This window comes from Lepidochelys kempii, chromosome 2, assembly GCF_965140265.1.
Source record: "Lepidochelys kempii isolate rLepKem1 chromosome 2, rLepKem1.hap2, whole genome shotgun sequence".
Classification (NCBI taxonomy): domain Eukaryota; kingdom Metazoa; phylum Chordata; order Testudines; family Cheloniidae; genus Lepidochelys; species Lepidochelys kempii.
In genome coordinates this window covers 69,318,900-69,335,287 of record NC_133257.1, presented here as the reverse complement: position 1 = coordinate 69,335,287, position 16,388 = coordinate 69,318,900, and the positions used below count along the sequence as shown (strand labels likewise).

Genomic DNA, 16,388 nt, shown 5'->3' with positions numbered 1-16,388 from the left:
AACAGTGCTCAGTCAACTGCTTCATCATAGATGAATACAGACATTCATTATAATTTAGACACTGTTTTACAAAAGCATTAATTTGGTTTTCAATCTTCTTTCAACTAGAAATTCAGGAGAGGAGGAGCACAGCTGTCTTGCCGTTAAAAAAACAGCAAATGAAATCAGGTAGATCTGATGCCCCAGACCCAATATTGTATTCACCAATTTAAAAATGATTATATGGGAGCTTTTTCATCACAAACTTGTAATTATGTTTACCAGTGCTGGCAATGTTATCCTCTGTGTAATATTAAGAAATAAAAATATACGTGCATTATTAGTTGGTCAAAGTACGGCTAAATAATTTTGATACCCAATTAAAATGAAAATAAATGTACCTGTTTGTAAATTTTATTTTGGCTCTGTTGGTGAACATATGAAAGGAAAAACATTTATAATCTGTCTTTCCTTCATCATGTTCCTTATTTCATTTGTTCAGAAGGCACATGGAGAATTTATTTCACAAAACTCTGTGAAGAAACAACAGAAGAATTTGAAAAGTCAGTGAAGAATATTTCTAAATTGATCATGGTTTTTTATGGAAGCAATGGCAAGTCAAACCCAATTTCCATGGCAAATAAAGTGGGCCATCAAGCTGAGGATCAAGTAACATCTGATGTAATAATATATATACATTTCCTTACCTTTTTAGCATCTCTTCTGAAATTGCTTTAAAATAGAGAACAATTTGACATCCCTTTGGGTATTCAAGAAGAGCAGAATTTGACCTTTAACTTGAATACCATAATTAATTTGTGTTTCTTTTGTACTCTCATAGCTCATGGTTATAAAGCATATTCTTTGTCAACAATTACTCAGAATTAATTATGCATATCCAAGCAATTTGTATTAACATTAAACATTTACATTTAATAGACAGTACAGTATGTAATTTGAATTTGAGTCTGGACTGATTTCTTATTAGCATATAAGGAACACCACTAAATAGGGTGACCATATTTCCCAAAGGAAAAATGAGACACCGTGCGGGGCCAGCCCCAAGTACCCCCGCATGGGGCTGGCCCCAGCTGCTTGCCTGATGGCTCCCTCATGGAGCTGGCCCCAGCTACTCGCCAAAGGTGCCCCCAACTGCCACTGATCACTCTAACCCTGCCGATCCCACATGCAGTGGAACCCTTCCTCCTCCGACCTCCAGCCCAACCTCCCCCCTGCATGGGGCTGGCATCTCCGCTCCCCCATCCCCACACCACCCCCCAGCATGTTCCTCCACACCACACCCCACTTTTTTGACAAAAGTGGGCATTTGTCCCATTTGCCAAAAAAGTCAGGACAGGGCTTAAAAAAGAGACTGTCCTGGCCAAAACGGGATGTATGGTCACCCTAATACTAAAGGATAAATATGGGATTTCGGAAAGCACTCGCTGTTGTCTGATCTCCGCTGCCTTTGAACTTACTGGGAGTTTTGCCGTTGACTTCAGTGGGAGCAGAATTAAGCCAATGCTGAGAGCTTTTGAAAAAATGATTTTTTTTATCATTCTGGATGTTAACTTTTTGTTTTGTTACTCCCTAGGTACATTTCCCATCTGACCTAGGGATGCTTTATAAAGTGAGATTTGGGCTTCAGAGTTTGGGAAATAACACATCCCAGTTGTCTCTTCATCACTTTAAAATGCAGAACACAGCAACCCTGGATACCTTTAGTCTCTCTATAAATAAAACACTTTCTTCTTCTCTTAATGGAGACAGATGGATTGAGCTCCCTGTAGAGTGGCCATTAAAAGCAGCACTTTCTGGTAGGTATAAATCTATATTAAAGAGGTAGAATGGTCCAGAAGGTTAACAAGTTCTAATAATACAACCGAAATCTTTATCAAAGCAGGATATTTTATTGTCTTCATTTAACATTTAATAAAATCTAGATCAGAATTCAAAATATATCTGTTAGGGAAAATATTATTCACTTCTCTTAATTTCTGTACTATAAAGTATGCAGTGGAAATATATTTTTATTTATTGTCTATGAACGTTGTGAGTCATATAGAACAGCATTAGGAAATGTTCCTTTCTTTGTTTCTCCTCTGTTTGTTCTGCTGCTGGTGGTGCTAACAACACTACTTATTATAGCTCACCTTCGAACAAGTGATTTTATTTTTCTTATGCTTGTACAGTCCAGATAATTATGCTTGTTAAAAATTAGCTCAAAATTTGTCTTATAGACACCATCTTTGTTTTAGCAAAGCAGAAGGGATCTTTTAATCTGAAACAGTCTTTTCACTCTTTCATATTTTTACAAGTGAGATAGTAAGTATCTGTACAATCCCAAATGACACAAAATCAAATGTTTGCAGTGTTGTTGTAGGTCCCAGGATACGAGAGACACAAGGTAAGTGATGTAGTATCTTTTATAGAACTAACTTTTATTGGTAACCTTTTGAACTACACAGAGCTCTTCCTCAGATTTAGTATTTATCAGAATATACCCTTGGCAAAACAGGCCAAATAATTTTTTTTATTTAATATTTAATCAGTTTGTGTTTAGTTCTTACTCAGAAGAGCATCCATTCATTTGAGTGTGGACACTGAGTCCACTCACTAAGAACCTGGTCCAAAGCCTATTGAATTCAGTGCTAGTCCTTCCATTGACCTTATTCGCCCTTATGCCCATGATTCAGCAAGGTGCTCAGAGGCACGCCTAACTTTAAGTGAGTAATCTCAGTATGATCATGTTCTTTTTCTTGAATGCTTTGTCTAGCACTAAATGCTTAAATGCCAGAATTGGGAATCAGAATTCATACTTCTCAGAGCTCTCTGCAGGAATGCAGAATAAGGTCTATTGTTTTCACCTTTTATACACAGAATCCAAATGGTTATTAAAAATATCTAGGCACTCAGGTGTGCCTCATGGAAGAGACTAATTGCTAAAACACACAAGTGTATATACACACACAGTCAGGCAGTGTGGAATTATGAGTAGAGAGCACTGGAGTGGGACTTTGGAGACTTTGGTTCTGTTCCCAGCTCTGCCTCTGGTGTGCTGGGTGACCTTGGGCAACTCATGTCACTGCTCAGTGCCTCAGTTTCCCCATCTGTAACATAATGACACTAACCTCCTTTGTAAAGCACGTTGAGCCCTTCTGATGTGTCATAAAAGGTATATTATTACTATTATATAAAATAGTGTATGTTCTATGTGTGTATATAATATTTACTACTCTCTTTTGAGAACATATTGTTTGATAACTCTCCAGGTAAGGACTGCATCACATTTGTATTTATCTGTTTCTGCATATGCCTCGGAAATCTGCAAGGAGGGATTTGTAAATATATTTTGTAATCACAGTGGAGCAGAAAGGCCGTATAGCATGAGGCACATTTCCCCCCAAGTCTTTCCCTTTTTATGTCCAAGAGTGCTTTAAACAGCTCCACAACAGGTAGCACATGTGGAGTTCAAAGTGATCCTTGATGCACAAAGTTATACAGAATTTATTGTGCAAAACAGCCCTGCATCTCTGCCATATTTTTAAATCATAGACTCATAAACTTTAAGGCCAGAAGGGACCATCATGATCACTTAGTCTGACCTCTGGCTGAGGTACTGATATCTTCAAATCATGATTTAAAGACTTCAAGTTACAGAGAATCCACCATTTACACTAATTTAAAACTGCAAGTGACCCATGCTCCATGCTGCAGACAAAGGCAAAAATAACCCCAGGGTCTCTGATCATCTGACCCAGGGGAAAATTCCTTCCTGACCCCAAATGTGGCAGTCAGTTGGACCATGAGCATGTGGGAAAGACCCAACAGCCAGACACCAGGCAAGAATTCTCTATAGTGACTCAGAGCCCTCCCCATCTTGTGTCCCTTCAGCAGCCATTGGGGATATTTGCTACTAGCAGTTGCAGATCGGCCGTATGCCATTGTAGGCACTCTCATCATACCATTCCCTCCATAAATGTATCAAGCTCAGTCTTGAGGTCAGGTTTTTTGCTCACATTGCTCCCCTTAGAAGGCTGCTCATGCTCCTCCCTCCCTATTGCATACGTTCTTTGTGTCTCTTGCTCTCCCTTCCTTCCTGCCTGAATAACAGATCTGATGACTAAGTGGTTGGTTCAGCTCCATAGTTAACATCAACTCTTGGTTTCCATTTTAAACCCAGCTGTGCTCCTCCCACCACTTTGGTCTGTGGGTGAGATGGGGAAGTACACAGGTATTCCTGCACCCGAAAAAAAAAAAGTGGCTAATTGTCACATTGCTAATTAAGTAATTAATTAATCCAATTAATATTGTTTTGACTATAGTATAACTAATGAGGATAAATGACAGTTCTGGAACCATAAGTATAGCATCAGATCAACTAAACTTTGAAGATATTACAGTTATTTCAAATTGTTTAAATTATATGTTGTATTGTTAAAAGGGATACATGTTATAAAATGGGATTATGAAATCCTACACCACTGATATAGTCTTCTGAGGGGATGCTGCTATCCATTCGGCATGGAACAAGAGCTACTTCCTCACCACTAAAGATGGCCCCTGTATACCAGGTGTGAAGCTAGGTCTGTGTGACCTGTGCAAAGTTTGGTTCATATAGTGAACCCTGCACGTTTTAGTGTTCACTAGACATAGAGACTGTCAGTGGAAACAACATGCTTTCTGGTCATCCTGAACCTGGATAGCTTCTTTGCCTTTCAAAGGATGTAGGTGGCCACTCTGTGCCAGCAGGCTGAAGGGGGTTGATGAGTCTGAGCTATTACCCCGAAACTACAAAAGCTTTTTGGAAGAACAAGATGCATCTGCTTCTCCAGTAGTGCAGGAGCAGCAGCAAACAATGTGATTGAAAGTTGAAGAGAGTTGAATATCCAGTACTTTAAGATAATTTAGTTCTGTTAAGAAAATGTAAATGGATAGGGCCAGATCCTCAGCTGGTGTAACTTGACATAGCCACTTTGATTTCAATGGACCTTTGTTAATTTACACCAGTTGAGAATCTGGTCCATAAACTTCAAACAGTTTAAAATGTACTCAGGTACTGTCCATGCTGACTATATCCAAGGCCCAAACCACATTCAGTCAAAATTTCGAAAGTGCCCAAGTGACTTAGGAGCCTGAATCTCATTGACTTTTTTTTACTCGTTATGTATTTCCCAGGTAAAAAGGAGCTATTTATTCATTCCAGAATGTGGGTGTTGTCCTTAACCATGTGAAAAGGCAAATTAAACTCATGGGGTCTACTGTTTTAACCAAAAGTTGCAGACCATTCATTTGTGGATTTATGACAATTGCTAATGTTTGTCAAAGGGAGTTGCAGAATAACATTAAGAAAAAAACTGGAAACAGTTTGATTGCTTCACTATTTTGTTATCTCTATCAATTTTTGAATTGTCTTATTTCAGCAGACTGTACGTTGCTGCAATGTTAAATACCTATGGAAAGTTGTTTTGTGGTAGTGACAGGATGTCTCTCCTTTTGATCTTGCAGTGATTACATATCATGTAACAGTGTTTTCCAGCAATGTTTTGAACAAGAGGAATGTAGTACTTGTGACTGTGTGTGTGTGTGGAATCAATGGTGACACAGGAGACAGAATCCTTGGCTGGCCATTGCAGAATCTCCAGCAAGGAGAGGACAATGAGGTATTTCCTTTCAAAGTTATGGAAAATTTCTCCTTAAGTTCATTCATTTATATTCTATTTGTAATCTTTGTTTCTTTTCTTCCTTTATAACATAGTGTATTGAATATATCTTATGATTGTATCATTGGATAATGTTTTTTGCAGTCATTTACAGCTCAAATGGATGCTGTTGACCTGGGAGAACTGCATAAAGTTGTCCTCTCCATCAGCAGCAAAACAAGTAAGTTACTTTTGCCAGATACAACTGATATCCCCAAAGAGCCTGATCCTGCAGTCTTTGCACAGGCAAAACTCCTATTTAAGGTAATGGGTTACTGTGCACAGACTGTGAGATCAGGTCCATAATGATTTCTTCTGGCTATTATTAGGTTCTAATCTGACATGGCAAAGATCTAGGTCTTGACTAGCTAAAATCCAAGGAATTAAAGACCACATAGTTGATTGCATCAAGGAAGTAAACTATTTCCTTTCCCAAGAAAAGAAAATGAAGCAAATTCTCTGTTATCCCAGTAAATTATTTAGGAAAATATTAAATATAGCTCATGAAAATATAGGGAGGGGAGCACTGTCTGTCTAAAGGTTAGTACAAGGATTCAGTACTTTTTATTTATATTCCCAGCTCTGCTGACCACTCACTGGGGTTCAGAGCAAGGTATTATTAATGATTACTAATGCAGTGAACTACTTTTTGGTTCAACACTTCTGTTTTGCATTTCATCTCAATAATAAAAGTTGTTGAACAGCTCAGAGCATCCGTGGGACTGACTGTTCTAAATCACTGAATGTGTCCACTAAAACTGTGTCAAAGGGTGACAGGCAAAACAAGAGAAAGAAGGTTTTTCCAAGCATGTCTGAAAATACTGTTTGGCAATGCAAGATTCTGGGGAGACTTTATTTTTCATAATTATCTGTCTAATTTATTTTTCATTTTGAAGGAGTCAGACTGTCTAGAAGTTAATGAGTAAACTGTCTGTGTGGACTCTTGGGTTTTATTCCTGACAGCCACTGTGATCTTGCACAAAAGGATTGAAATCTCTCATCAGTTAAATGTGTGCTGTAATACACACTTCAGAGAGGCAGTGTCAAGCTTAAGTATGACCAGATTCTGCCACCCTTACTGATTTATAGTAGTATCACTGATTTCAGAGGGACTACTCATGTAGTAAAGTAATAACTGCCATGAGTAAGGGTGGTCAAATTGGTCCCTCAAGTTTATCATCTTCCTTGGACGATGTTTATAAAATCATCCATGGACTAAGTGCTTAGTGGCCTTATTAAGATCATTAAAGCTGTTGGGATTCCTAGTTTACCGAGCTAGGGCAAAGGGAGGAAAACATATTTTAATCATTAAAAGCTAAATAGAGCCAATAAACTCAGCCTGAATAATGGGCATTATGTAGCTGCAGTGGGAAGGAATTGTGACTCAGAGTTCAATCCTTCCTCTTCTCCCCTTTCGTGCTGGGTGGGAAGTAAGTTGCAACATCCCTTTTTGGGATGCAGCTCATTTCACCCTTCCTGTCTGGCCAATACCTCTAGCTGTTATACGAGGGAGCTCTCCTCAACCACTACGTGCAGGGAGAGTATCAGATGCACAGCTCTTGCTCCCCCATCACCACCCAGTCATGCTCAGAGTCAGACCTGCATGGCCTATCCAGGGGATGAGGAGGGCCTGATGCTTTTTCAAATCTGCCTAGGATCAGAGAACAATCTTGCCCTAAACTTGAAAGTTGACCTTTAGAATGGAAATCCTGCAATTAGAGCATTTCAATAGGGGAAGCTATAATGGTGCAAAACTTGTGAAGCGGGCACTTTAGTTGTATTTTGATTGACCAAGAAACTATATTTTTTAGTATAATAAGAATACTGTAACTATATCATTGCCAGATTCCACATAAATCCTGGCTGTACAATTGAGTATCTTAATTTTATTTTTTCTGTTTGTAGACTGCAAACTGGATGTTAAAACTTTACATTTGAAGGAAGCACTAAAACAAGAACCTGTCTACATATTTGAAGTGAATGAGTAAGCTAGGTCTTTTTAAGCTAATCTTAAAAACATCAATCAGGCAATTGATCAAAAGCGACTTTTGTTACATAGTATGTTAATTGCTGGGTATTTAGCAAAAATATCCATGCTAGAGCCTCTCTTTAGCATTCAGATAGAAATTCATATTTTTCTAACTTAACATATACTACTGTTTCACTTTACTGTATATGGTTTTGCCTTGCAGAGTGTTCTCTCTGGATGCCCAGGAACCTGAAATAAGGAGAGAGATCCCAGTATCTTTTGTTAGCAGGGAAGGACTTAAACTCAAAAATGAAATAGATCATGCTTTAAATAAGGAAAAAAGCCCTCCGACAAGTCTGGTAGACTACATAATTAAAGTGTATACTGGTGACAAGAAGGGAGCAGGAACGGATGCCAATGTGCATGTAATTTTATTTGGGGATGAGGACTCATCTGAATTAGTTCAGCTCACTAAACCACTGCAGCATCAAGATCCTTTTGAAAGAGGAAAGGTAAGCACTGCAGAGTCTATGTTATATGATGTGTTTGTCTCCAGATTGGACAGGTCATTCATGGTCAGGACTTTTAAGGAACTGCAGCCTCCTGTTGTTTTCCAAGTCACTACATGAGACATGAGCCCAGCCATCTTTAAGTGTTTGGCTAGAAATTGTATATTACATCCTTGATAAAGTCTCCAAAAAAAATCTCATCAAACCACCAAAACAAACACAATCCTACATTTTAACCTTCTCACCAGAATGATCATGTGATAAAGTAGCTATTCCAGGACTTCTATTCTAATAGAAGTGAAGAATCTCTTACTTCTAGTGACTCTAAGTGCCTCTGGGGCCTTTCTGTTTCTTAGGCCCATTGCTGTGGCATCTGAATGAACCCACTTTTCTACAGGCATCATGCAAATACAAAGTGTGTTTGTGTGTGTGTTGCTTCTGTGCAAACCTGGAACACTAGTGCTTGCATTTGCATACTGGGTGGAAGTATACTACCCTACTAAATTCCAGCATTCAAATTTGTCATGGAAGCTGGCACTGTAAAGAGTCCTGTCAGCCACAAATGTGGTGCAGCCACATAACCAGATAAAAGGACAGCAGGCATTCCGGTCAGAGTCTGATGTCCTTCTACTCCAGGACATTGTCAGGTGCTTGGCTACAGTAAGCTGAAAATCCATGTCATGTCATAGCCACAAAGTATCTGCATCATGACCAAATACATGAATAAAATATTCTTTCCTCTCTCCCCCCACCACCTTTGTTTAACACATTACATTGGCAAATACCACATAAGCATAGATCCTGTTGTCCACCCAAGGCTACCTTGAACTGTTTGGTGGTGTCATGCTGATCACGCTTGGCCTTGGAGTTTCCCATGAAACAGGAAATAGACTATCTTCCCTCCTCCGATTTTCTCCTTAATGACTCTTGACAGGTGATGACTGAGTCTAGTCTGGGTATTTTACTCGAGTCCTAAATCATTATCTCATACTCTGTAGCTGAACTCCCAAACATTCCAAGACCTTCTTCACTTACAGTTGTCCTGAGTAGCTCTGGCCCTGCTGCCTGCCAATGTCTTCTGGTGGATCTTCACCCATATGGCATCCTCCATGGGCAGAGGGTTAGTGGAGGTGGGAAAAGGGGTTGCTGCAGGCAGAAGGAGCATAGAGAAACTAAATCTGCAGGAGCAAGCAGATTCTAACATTCACCAGCTTCTCATGGTCCCCTGGGACATGGGGGCAGATAGAGGGAAAACCTTGGAGCAATCCAACTGCATTCCCTGAAGATGGGTGCCAGGGTCACCTTTTGATTTCTTGGAGAAATGCCGAAATGGGAAAAGTTGCTGTTTCTCCTTCCTGTGAAACAAACACGTATTTTGAACCAAAATGTGGAGCATTTGAGAGGTCTGACAGTAAACAGAATAAAAATCACTTATCTTTATATTCTCAGAGGCATGTTTGTGTCTCATAAACCAAAAATAATAAAAGGTCTTATTACTTTATCTGCTTGGCAATTCATAATGTACCAAGCAGAAACATCTCTCTTGTGTGTGGAAACCAATAAAAGGGTAAGAATCATTCGAATATAACTTGAGTAGTACATCTTTCATGTTAAACTGAAGGAAGACTAGCAACACAAAGCCTATACCAAAAGACCTGCATTAGTAGTAATGCAGTTAGATTGTCAGCCATCTAGTTTTCTTCCATTCGGCTACATTTGAATGGTCTCAAAACTGAGCTAGGCAAGCATGCTACTTTACAGACTTTGACTTATTATATTTTAATAGCTGCCTCTTTTTCAATTTTGAAGTCTGACATATTCAGGATTAAAACAAAAAGGTTAGGAAGCCTGCGTTCAATTGAAATTGGCCATGATGGGAAAGGATTTGGTAAGTACTTTCTATACGTTTTCAATATGTTTGTAAGCAGAATATAGATTTTAAGGATCTGCCTGACATTTGGAAATGCCTGTAAACTCATTGCAACTGATATAGAGCTTGCTCCTTAGCTGGAGTAAATCCATGTAGCAATGGAGTCACACTAATTTACACTAGCTGAGGATCTAGCCCATGGTTTATAAAAGAAACCTATCACATTGGCATACTTCTGCATCTCTCAAGGTCTGATCCTGCAGTCATTATTCACCCCAAACTCCTACTAAATACTGCAGGATTGAGCCCTAAAAGTAAAGACTAGATTGAAACATTTGTATATTTTGGTGCATTATCTAAAAAAATCAAAGAGAGAGACTGTAAGAATTGGTTTGTTTAGAAGTTTGAATTGAAGACAACATGTAGCACCAGAGAGAGAACACCAAGCCATACTTAACTATGCAACATTAGTATTCCTTAAGACCAGACGTTAACAAAGCAAAAGAAGTAATACTCCCAGGATATACTGTCTTGAACTTATATTGTTTTAGTTAACAGTCATAGTGAAAAAAAAAGTACACTAGAAATATAAAATTGGAATCAGAGAACAACCTATAGCTTGAATCTAAGAAATCTGAGATATTCTGGTCAGATCACTCAGCTAAAACTCCCCTATCTGATGTGACAAAAATCAATTGATATTGATCCCAATGCTTTAATTAAAAAGCCAAATAAAATTCACATTTATTTGACAACGTGGGCCATTAGAAGAGGTCACAAGTTTATCATAACTAGGAAGTACTGACAAATCTGTGATGATGGCAGGTCCTGCTGACTCCAAGGTTGGACAATTTTTTGCTTACTTTGTCACAACTCACACAACACTGTATCATTATCTTTTGGAAGCTGTATGACCTAGAAACTTTGCAGTGATTGTTCATCAAAGTGAGCTGATGGCTAATTTGGAATTTTTAAAGAAAGTATCTATTAAAATATCTATAATAAATAAAATCCCAGTACTCCCCCTCCTGCTGTTTATTCTCTCCCTCAACCTTTCATCTTAATACTCCTTTTTATTTAATATTAATAATAATAATCATAATGACAGGTTTCAGAGTAACAGCCGTGTTAGTCTGTATTCGCAAAAAGAAAAGGAGTACTTGTGGCACCTTAGAGACTAACCAATTTATTTGAGCATGAGCTTTCGTGAGCTACAGCTCACTTCATCGGATGCATGCCGTGGAAACTGCAGCAGACTTTATTTATACACAGAGAATATGAAAAAATACCTCCTCCCACCCCACTGTCCTGTTGGTAATAGCTTATCTAAAGTGATCATCAGGTGGGCCATTTCCAGCACAAATCCAGGTTTTCTCACCCTCCACCCCCACACACAAATTCACTCTCCTGCTGGTGATAGCCCATCCAAAGTGACAACTCTTTACACAATGTGCATGATAATAAAGTTGGGCCATTTCCTGCACAAATCCAGATTCTCTCACCCCCTCACCCCCCTCCCAAAAACCACACACACAAACTCACTATACTGCTGGTAATAGCTCATCCAAAGTGACCATTCTCCCTACAATGTGCATAATTAAGGTGGGCCATTTCCAGCACAAATCCAGGTTTTCTCACAGAAAACCTGGATTTGTGCTGGAAATGGCCCACCTGATGATCACTTTAGATAAGCTATTACCAGCAGGACAGTGGGGTGGGAGGAGGTATTTTTTCATATTCTCTGTGTATAAATAAAGTCTGCTGCAGTTTCCACGGCATGCATCCGATGAAGTGAGCTGTAGCTCACGAAAGCTCATGCTCAAATAAATTGGTTAGTCTCTAAGGTGCCACAAGTACTCCTTTTCTTTTTGCGAATAATCATAATGTTACAGTGGCGCTTAGCGACTCCAACAGAACTTGGGGTACTATTGTGCTCGGTGCTGAATACACACACATAGTAAGAAATTATTCCTTTCTTAAATAATTCAGTGTAAATAGACAAGTCTGGCAAAGGAAAGGAAGGATTATTATCCTCATTTTACAGATGGGGAACTAAGGTCCTGGGAAATTCACAGAGGGTCACACAGAAGTCCATAGCAGAGCCAGGAATTGAATCCACGTCTTCTGAATCCCAGTCCAGCACCTCCACAACAAGACTATCTTTCCTCTCTCTGTCCTTACGCCACATTCAATAGTGCTGACTCCTATGCTCTGAACAGTCGCTGTGTTGCCATCCCACCTAACTCCCTCACTTTGTCCTTCAAATCTCTCCCTAAAACTCTCTTCAAGCAACACTTATGTTTATTATTATTACATATATTACCATAGTGTATAGGAGCCCCAGGCCTGGCGCAGGACCCCATTGTGCTAGGCGCTGTACAAACACAGAACAAAAAGACTGTTCCTACCCCAAAGAGAACACTTCCTTTCTGCTACACATTATCTGTAACCCCCACACTCTCCTTTAACATAAATGCCACACAGTGTTCTGTTTTACATTTGTTATTGTTGTCTAATATAGGCCCAAATTCAACAAACCCCCCAAGCATGGAACTCTCACTGAAGTCAGTTAGAGTTCCCTGGGTCACAGTAAAGCCCTAGACTGTAAACTCTTCAGGACAGCGGCAAGGCCTTCCTTTGTGTTTGTTAAGGGGGTGTGTGTGTTTGTGTGTGAGAGAGAGAGAGAGATATTTTTAATAATCACTAATAATGTGCATGAGTCACAGAGATTTCCATGAAATGTCAGATCTTATGAGTAGTGTCTGTGATATATGAAACAATTCAGAAGATGTAATTAGAAGAGTACCAAAAGTACTTCACTGTCTCTATAAGTGACTCTTGGGAACTGGAGACTGAGAATGTGGGCATCCTTATATCCTAGGTTCTACATAATTATCAGTTAATAACCATTCATGAGCAATAAGAAACTTTAGCAAGCTTTGACCTTTTTATGCAAATAGGTGAGATGCTGTAAAATATTTTGTGAAGGATTTTTTGTCCTGTTTTATACTCCTGTCCATGGTTCTGCAAATCAAATTAAAGGATTATAAAATTGTATCTTATTCCCAAAACATACAAATTATGCACAGAGACACCCACATACAATTTCAACAAATAATAGTATTTTTTCTATTTGGCTTCCAAGTGCATACATGAAATACTTCTACAGTCAAACCCAACTTCTAAAGAACAAACATCAAGACAGTAATGGTGTATTCACTACAGTAAAAACAGTGTTCACACTGTAATATTAAATGAAACAAGGAGCTCTGTGGCATAAGCCAACTGTGGAGCAGGACCACAGATATTTCTCAATTTGGCAAAACATTCCCAAAAGGCACCAATTTGTTTAAAGATGAAAACTTCCGTAATGAAAACTTGAAAGATGTTTGTTCAAAGTCTGATGTGTAGAGTTCTTCACCTCCAAAGATCACGAACTCCTTAATTGCCTTCTGTTGCTATAGGCCTCCACTGAAGTTCCATAGACTTCAGTGGAACTTATGCACATGCTTAAAGTTAACCACATCTTTGAGTGTTCTCCTGAATAGGGTGATTTTCTGAATTGGACCTAACATTCATACTCGCCAGTTAGTTTGCACAAATCTAAATAAATTCATTAAAAAGAAAAAAAAAAACAGCCAAAAAGCCTTGTTTTCCCATTGCTTTATTAAGAGCATTGTATTTCCTTAAGGACTGTTTCTACTTATAAATTCTCTCAGTTTTTTTTATTATTACTTTGGCAGCCAATGTAGATCAAACTACATTAGCCATGTAGTATGTTCTTAGATAACATTTCACACTGGAAAAAACCAGCAAAATCTAATTTCAAGAATTTGTGCCATATGGCTGTGCACTCTGCTTCATTTAACTTACTAACTGCTCCTTTCAGTGCTGAAAAAAATGATTTTAGACGTAATCAAAGCTTACCTTTTTATTTTCTGTCAAAAACATCAAGGGAATGTTCTTTAAAAATGAAGAAGAGTTGGTAATAACTTGGATTATCTGTGTTTCAGTTTTGTTATTTATATTGGATACATGTGATGGTGCTGAATCACAGGAGGACTGGAAAATGAAACTTTTTTTCTATACTTTGTTTGCATTTGAGTTACATTAAATGTCTGCTTGCTCTCTTTTTTCCCTTCTATAGCAAGTGGCTGGTTTCTGGAAAAAGTAGAAATCACAGATGCATCTACAAATGAAGTGTATTGCTTCAACTGCAGCAGGTCTGTAAGCCAACACATTAAATGTCTTCATTATCTGGAATGCTATTTTCTTAATAACATATACTGCAAACTATACTTTATATTTTCACAATTGCTTTTTTTAAAAACATTCAGTTTCAGGGTCTATTTATCCGTTTAGAAGAGGGGCCATGAGATTTATTTAGCCATACAAGGTTAAAGCTAAAAGGAATACTTTTTCATGCAAGTGGGACACACAGAGAATCATAAAACTAATTTGGGGGTTGATCTGAAAAAGCGGTGAAGGGATTGGTTAAGACTAGTACTGTACAAGCAGAAACCCATCCTAAACCTTAACTATTAATGAACATACTGGTAATTTACAGCTATTCATAAATATGCGCCAGATAAATTGAAGCCATACACTTGTTTCTCAGAATTGAAATTATAACTGAGTGATATCTTTAGTGTGATATTCCCTGCAATACACTGAATTCTTAGCATTTTTATAGAGCTTCAAATTAAACAACAGAAACAAACACGAGTAAAGATTTATGTTTGTGTTCCTCCTTTTTAAGATGCAAAATATCATTTTAATGTAGTCTCAGAACAAAGAAGTATAAAAATTAGACAAGTTTCCTCGTTTTAGAGAGAGGGTTATAATGTAGTGGTCCAAAAACAGGTCTGGGAGCCAAGAAAGTCCGATTCTGATCCTGACTCTAAATACTTCTGTGAACTTGGGCAAGTCACTAAGGCCAAAAAATTCAACATATCCTGTGATTTTAGATGTCTTGGTCTTTTGGATATTTAGCGTCAGACTTCTAGGGTCTAATTATCAGAAGTGTTGAGCACCTGTAACTCCCATTGACTTTGGCTGGAGTTGTGAGTTCACAGTAGTTGTGAAAAAGTCCTAGGTGTCTCAAGTTGAGCATCCAAAATTAGTGGAGCCTTGTAAAAAGGTTAGCCTTACTCTCTCTTTTCCAGTTATTCCTTATATAAAACAAGATACCATGGTGATGGGTGTACTAAAGAAACATGGATGGATTATGTATATAGGTATAGGACCAGGTTCTGACTGTGTCCATCATCTACTGGGCTGATTGTAGTGTCCTGATTCTGAGGCTGGCGTTGGCCCTGACATTTTACAGCAGAGTCACGTCTGTGGCTCCCAGGGGCCATTACACCAGCCAATATTAGAAGGCACTTAATAGCACTCCAGCCAAGTCTCATTCTACTCCCTGACACAGCTGCACCAGTAACTGGTGATTAATTGTCTCCTCAGCAGCTGGTAACACCCCTTTTTTGCCCCCAGGGAATTCCAGCCCCTTTGCTATACCAGAGCAACAAAGGGGCCAGATCACCCAAGAGAATCTAGCCCATCCAACATACTTCACAGAAGGGTTGAAAGTCTTAGTTATTTTTAAAGCTTTTTGAAGACAAAAATTGCTACCTATAAAGTAGTATGTATTAACATTAGTATTTCATCTGTACATTTTAACTTTGGATCCAGTCCGGTTTCCACTGAAGTCAGTGGTAAAGCTTCCACTGGCTTTATTGGAGAAGAACTGGGCTACTGTGGAAATCAGGGTGGGGGGCCAATAAAGAGGCATCAGATTTAAATAGTATCATTCTTAGCCCTAGGAATATGATATGATATACAATAATCTATTAAAATATTTTTTCTTAATCTAAAATGACCAAGATTTGTGCCACTCAGTGAAATCATCCATTTATAGCTTATCTATACAGTGCTTTTATTCTTTTGGCTCACTTCTGCTCCTGTTAAAGTCAATGCCAAATTTCTCATTGAAATCAGAAGGAGCAGAAGCAGGCCCTTACTCCTTGTCTGTTTGTTGGGTTTCAGATATACTGTACCTAATGTACCAATTAGGGTTTTTTATATTTTTCCTTAAAGGTGGCTTGCTGAGGATGAAAATGATGGACGCACTGTAGTGCAGCTTTATGTATAATCTAGGATTCACAGTGAATATGCTGCTTCTTCAGATTCATGCTGATTTGTTTTATTTGTATTTTATAATGATGAAGGTACTGTAATTATTATGGAGAACTGTCAAAACAATAGATTAAAAACATCAGTGGAGATTAAACAGGTCTAATGTGAACAACACATTGCAACCCTACTAGGAATTCTTAACAGTTTTGCACAATTGAACTGTA

The 16,388-nt window shown here is 38.5% G+C and overlaps 1 protein-coding gene across 1 annotated transcript in view; it reads left to right on the top strand.

Annotated features, from left to right (window-relative positions):
• The window catches only part of RP1 (RP1 axonemal microtubule associated), a 295,171-nt gene extending 278,991 nt beyond the window's left edge, over positions 1 to 16,180 (top strand). Inside the window, exons 49-58 of the mRNA XM_073329615.1 lie at positions 109 to 168; positions 482 to 660; positions 1,574 to 1,796; positions 5,488 to 5,642; positions 5,787 to 5,862; positions 7,587 to 7,665; positions 7,874 to 8,162; positions 9,969 to 10,047; positions 14,177 to 14,252; positions 16,126 to 16,180. Coding sequence (XP_073185716.1) covers positions 109 to 168; positions 482 to 660; positions 1,574 to 1,796; positions 5,488 to 5,642; positions 5,787 to 5,862; positions 7,587 to 7,665; positions 7,874 to 8,162; positions 9,969 to 10,047; positions 14,177 to 14,252; positions 16,126 to 16,180 — 1,271 coding nt within the window. The remainder of the gene's footprint in view (positions 1 to 108; positions 169 to 481; positions 661 to 1,573; positions 1,797 to 5,487; positions 5,643 to 5,786; positions 5,863 to 7,586; positions 7,666 to 7,873; positions 8,163 to 9,968; positions 10,048 to 14,176; positions 14,253 to 16,125) is intronic.
• Positions 16,181 to 16,388: the final 208 nt, after the last annotated feature.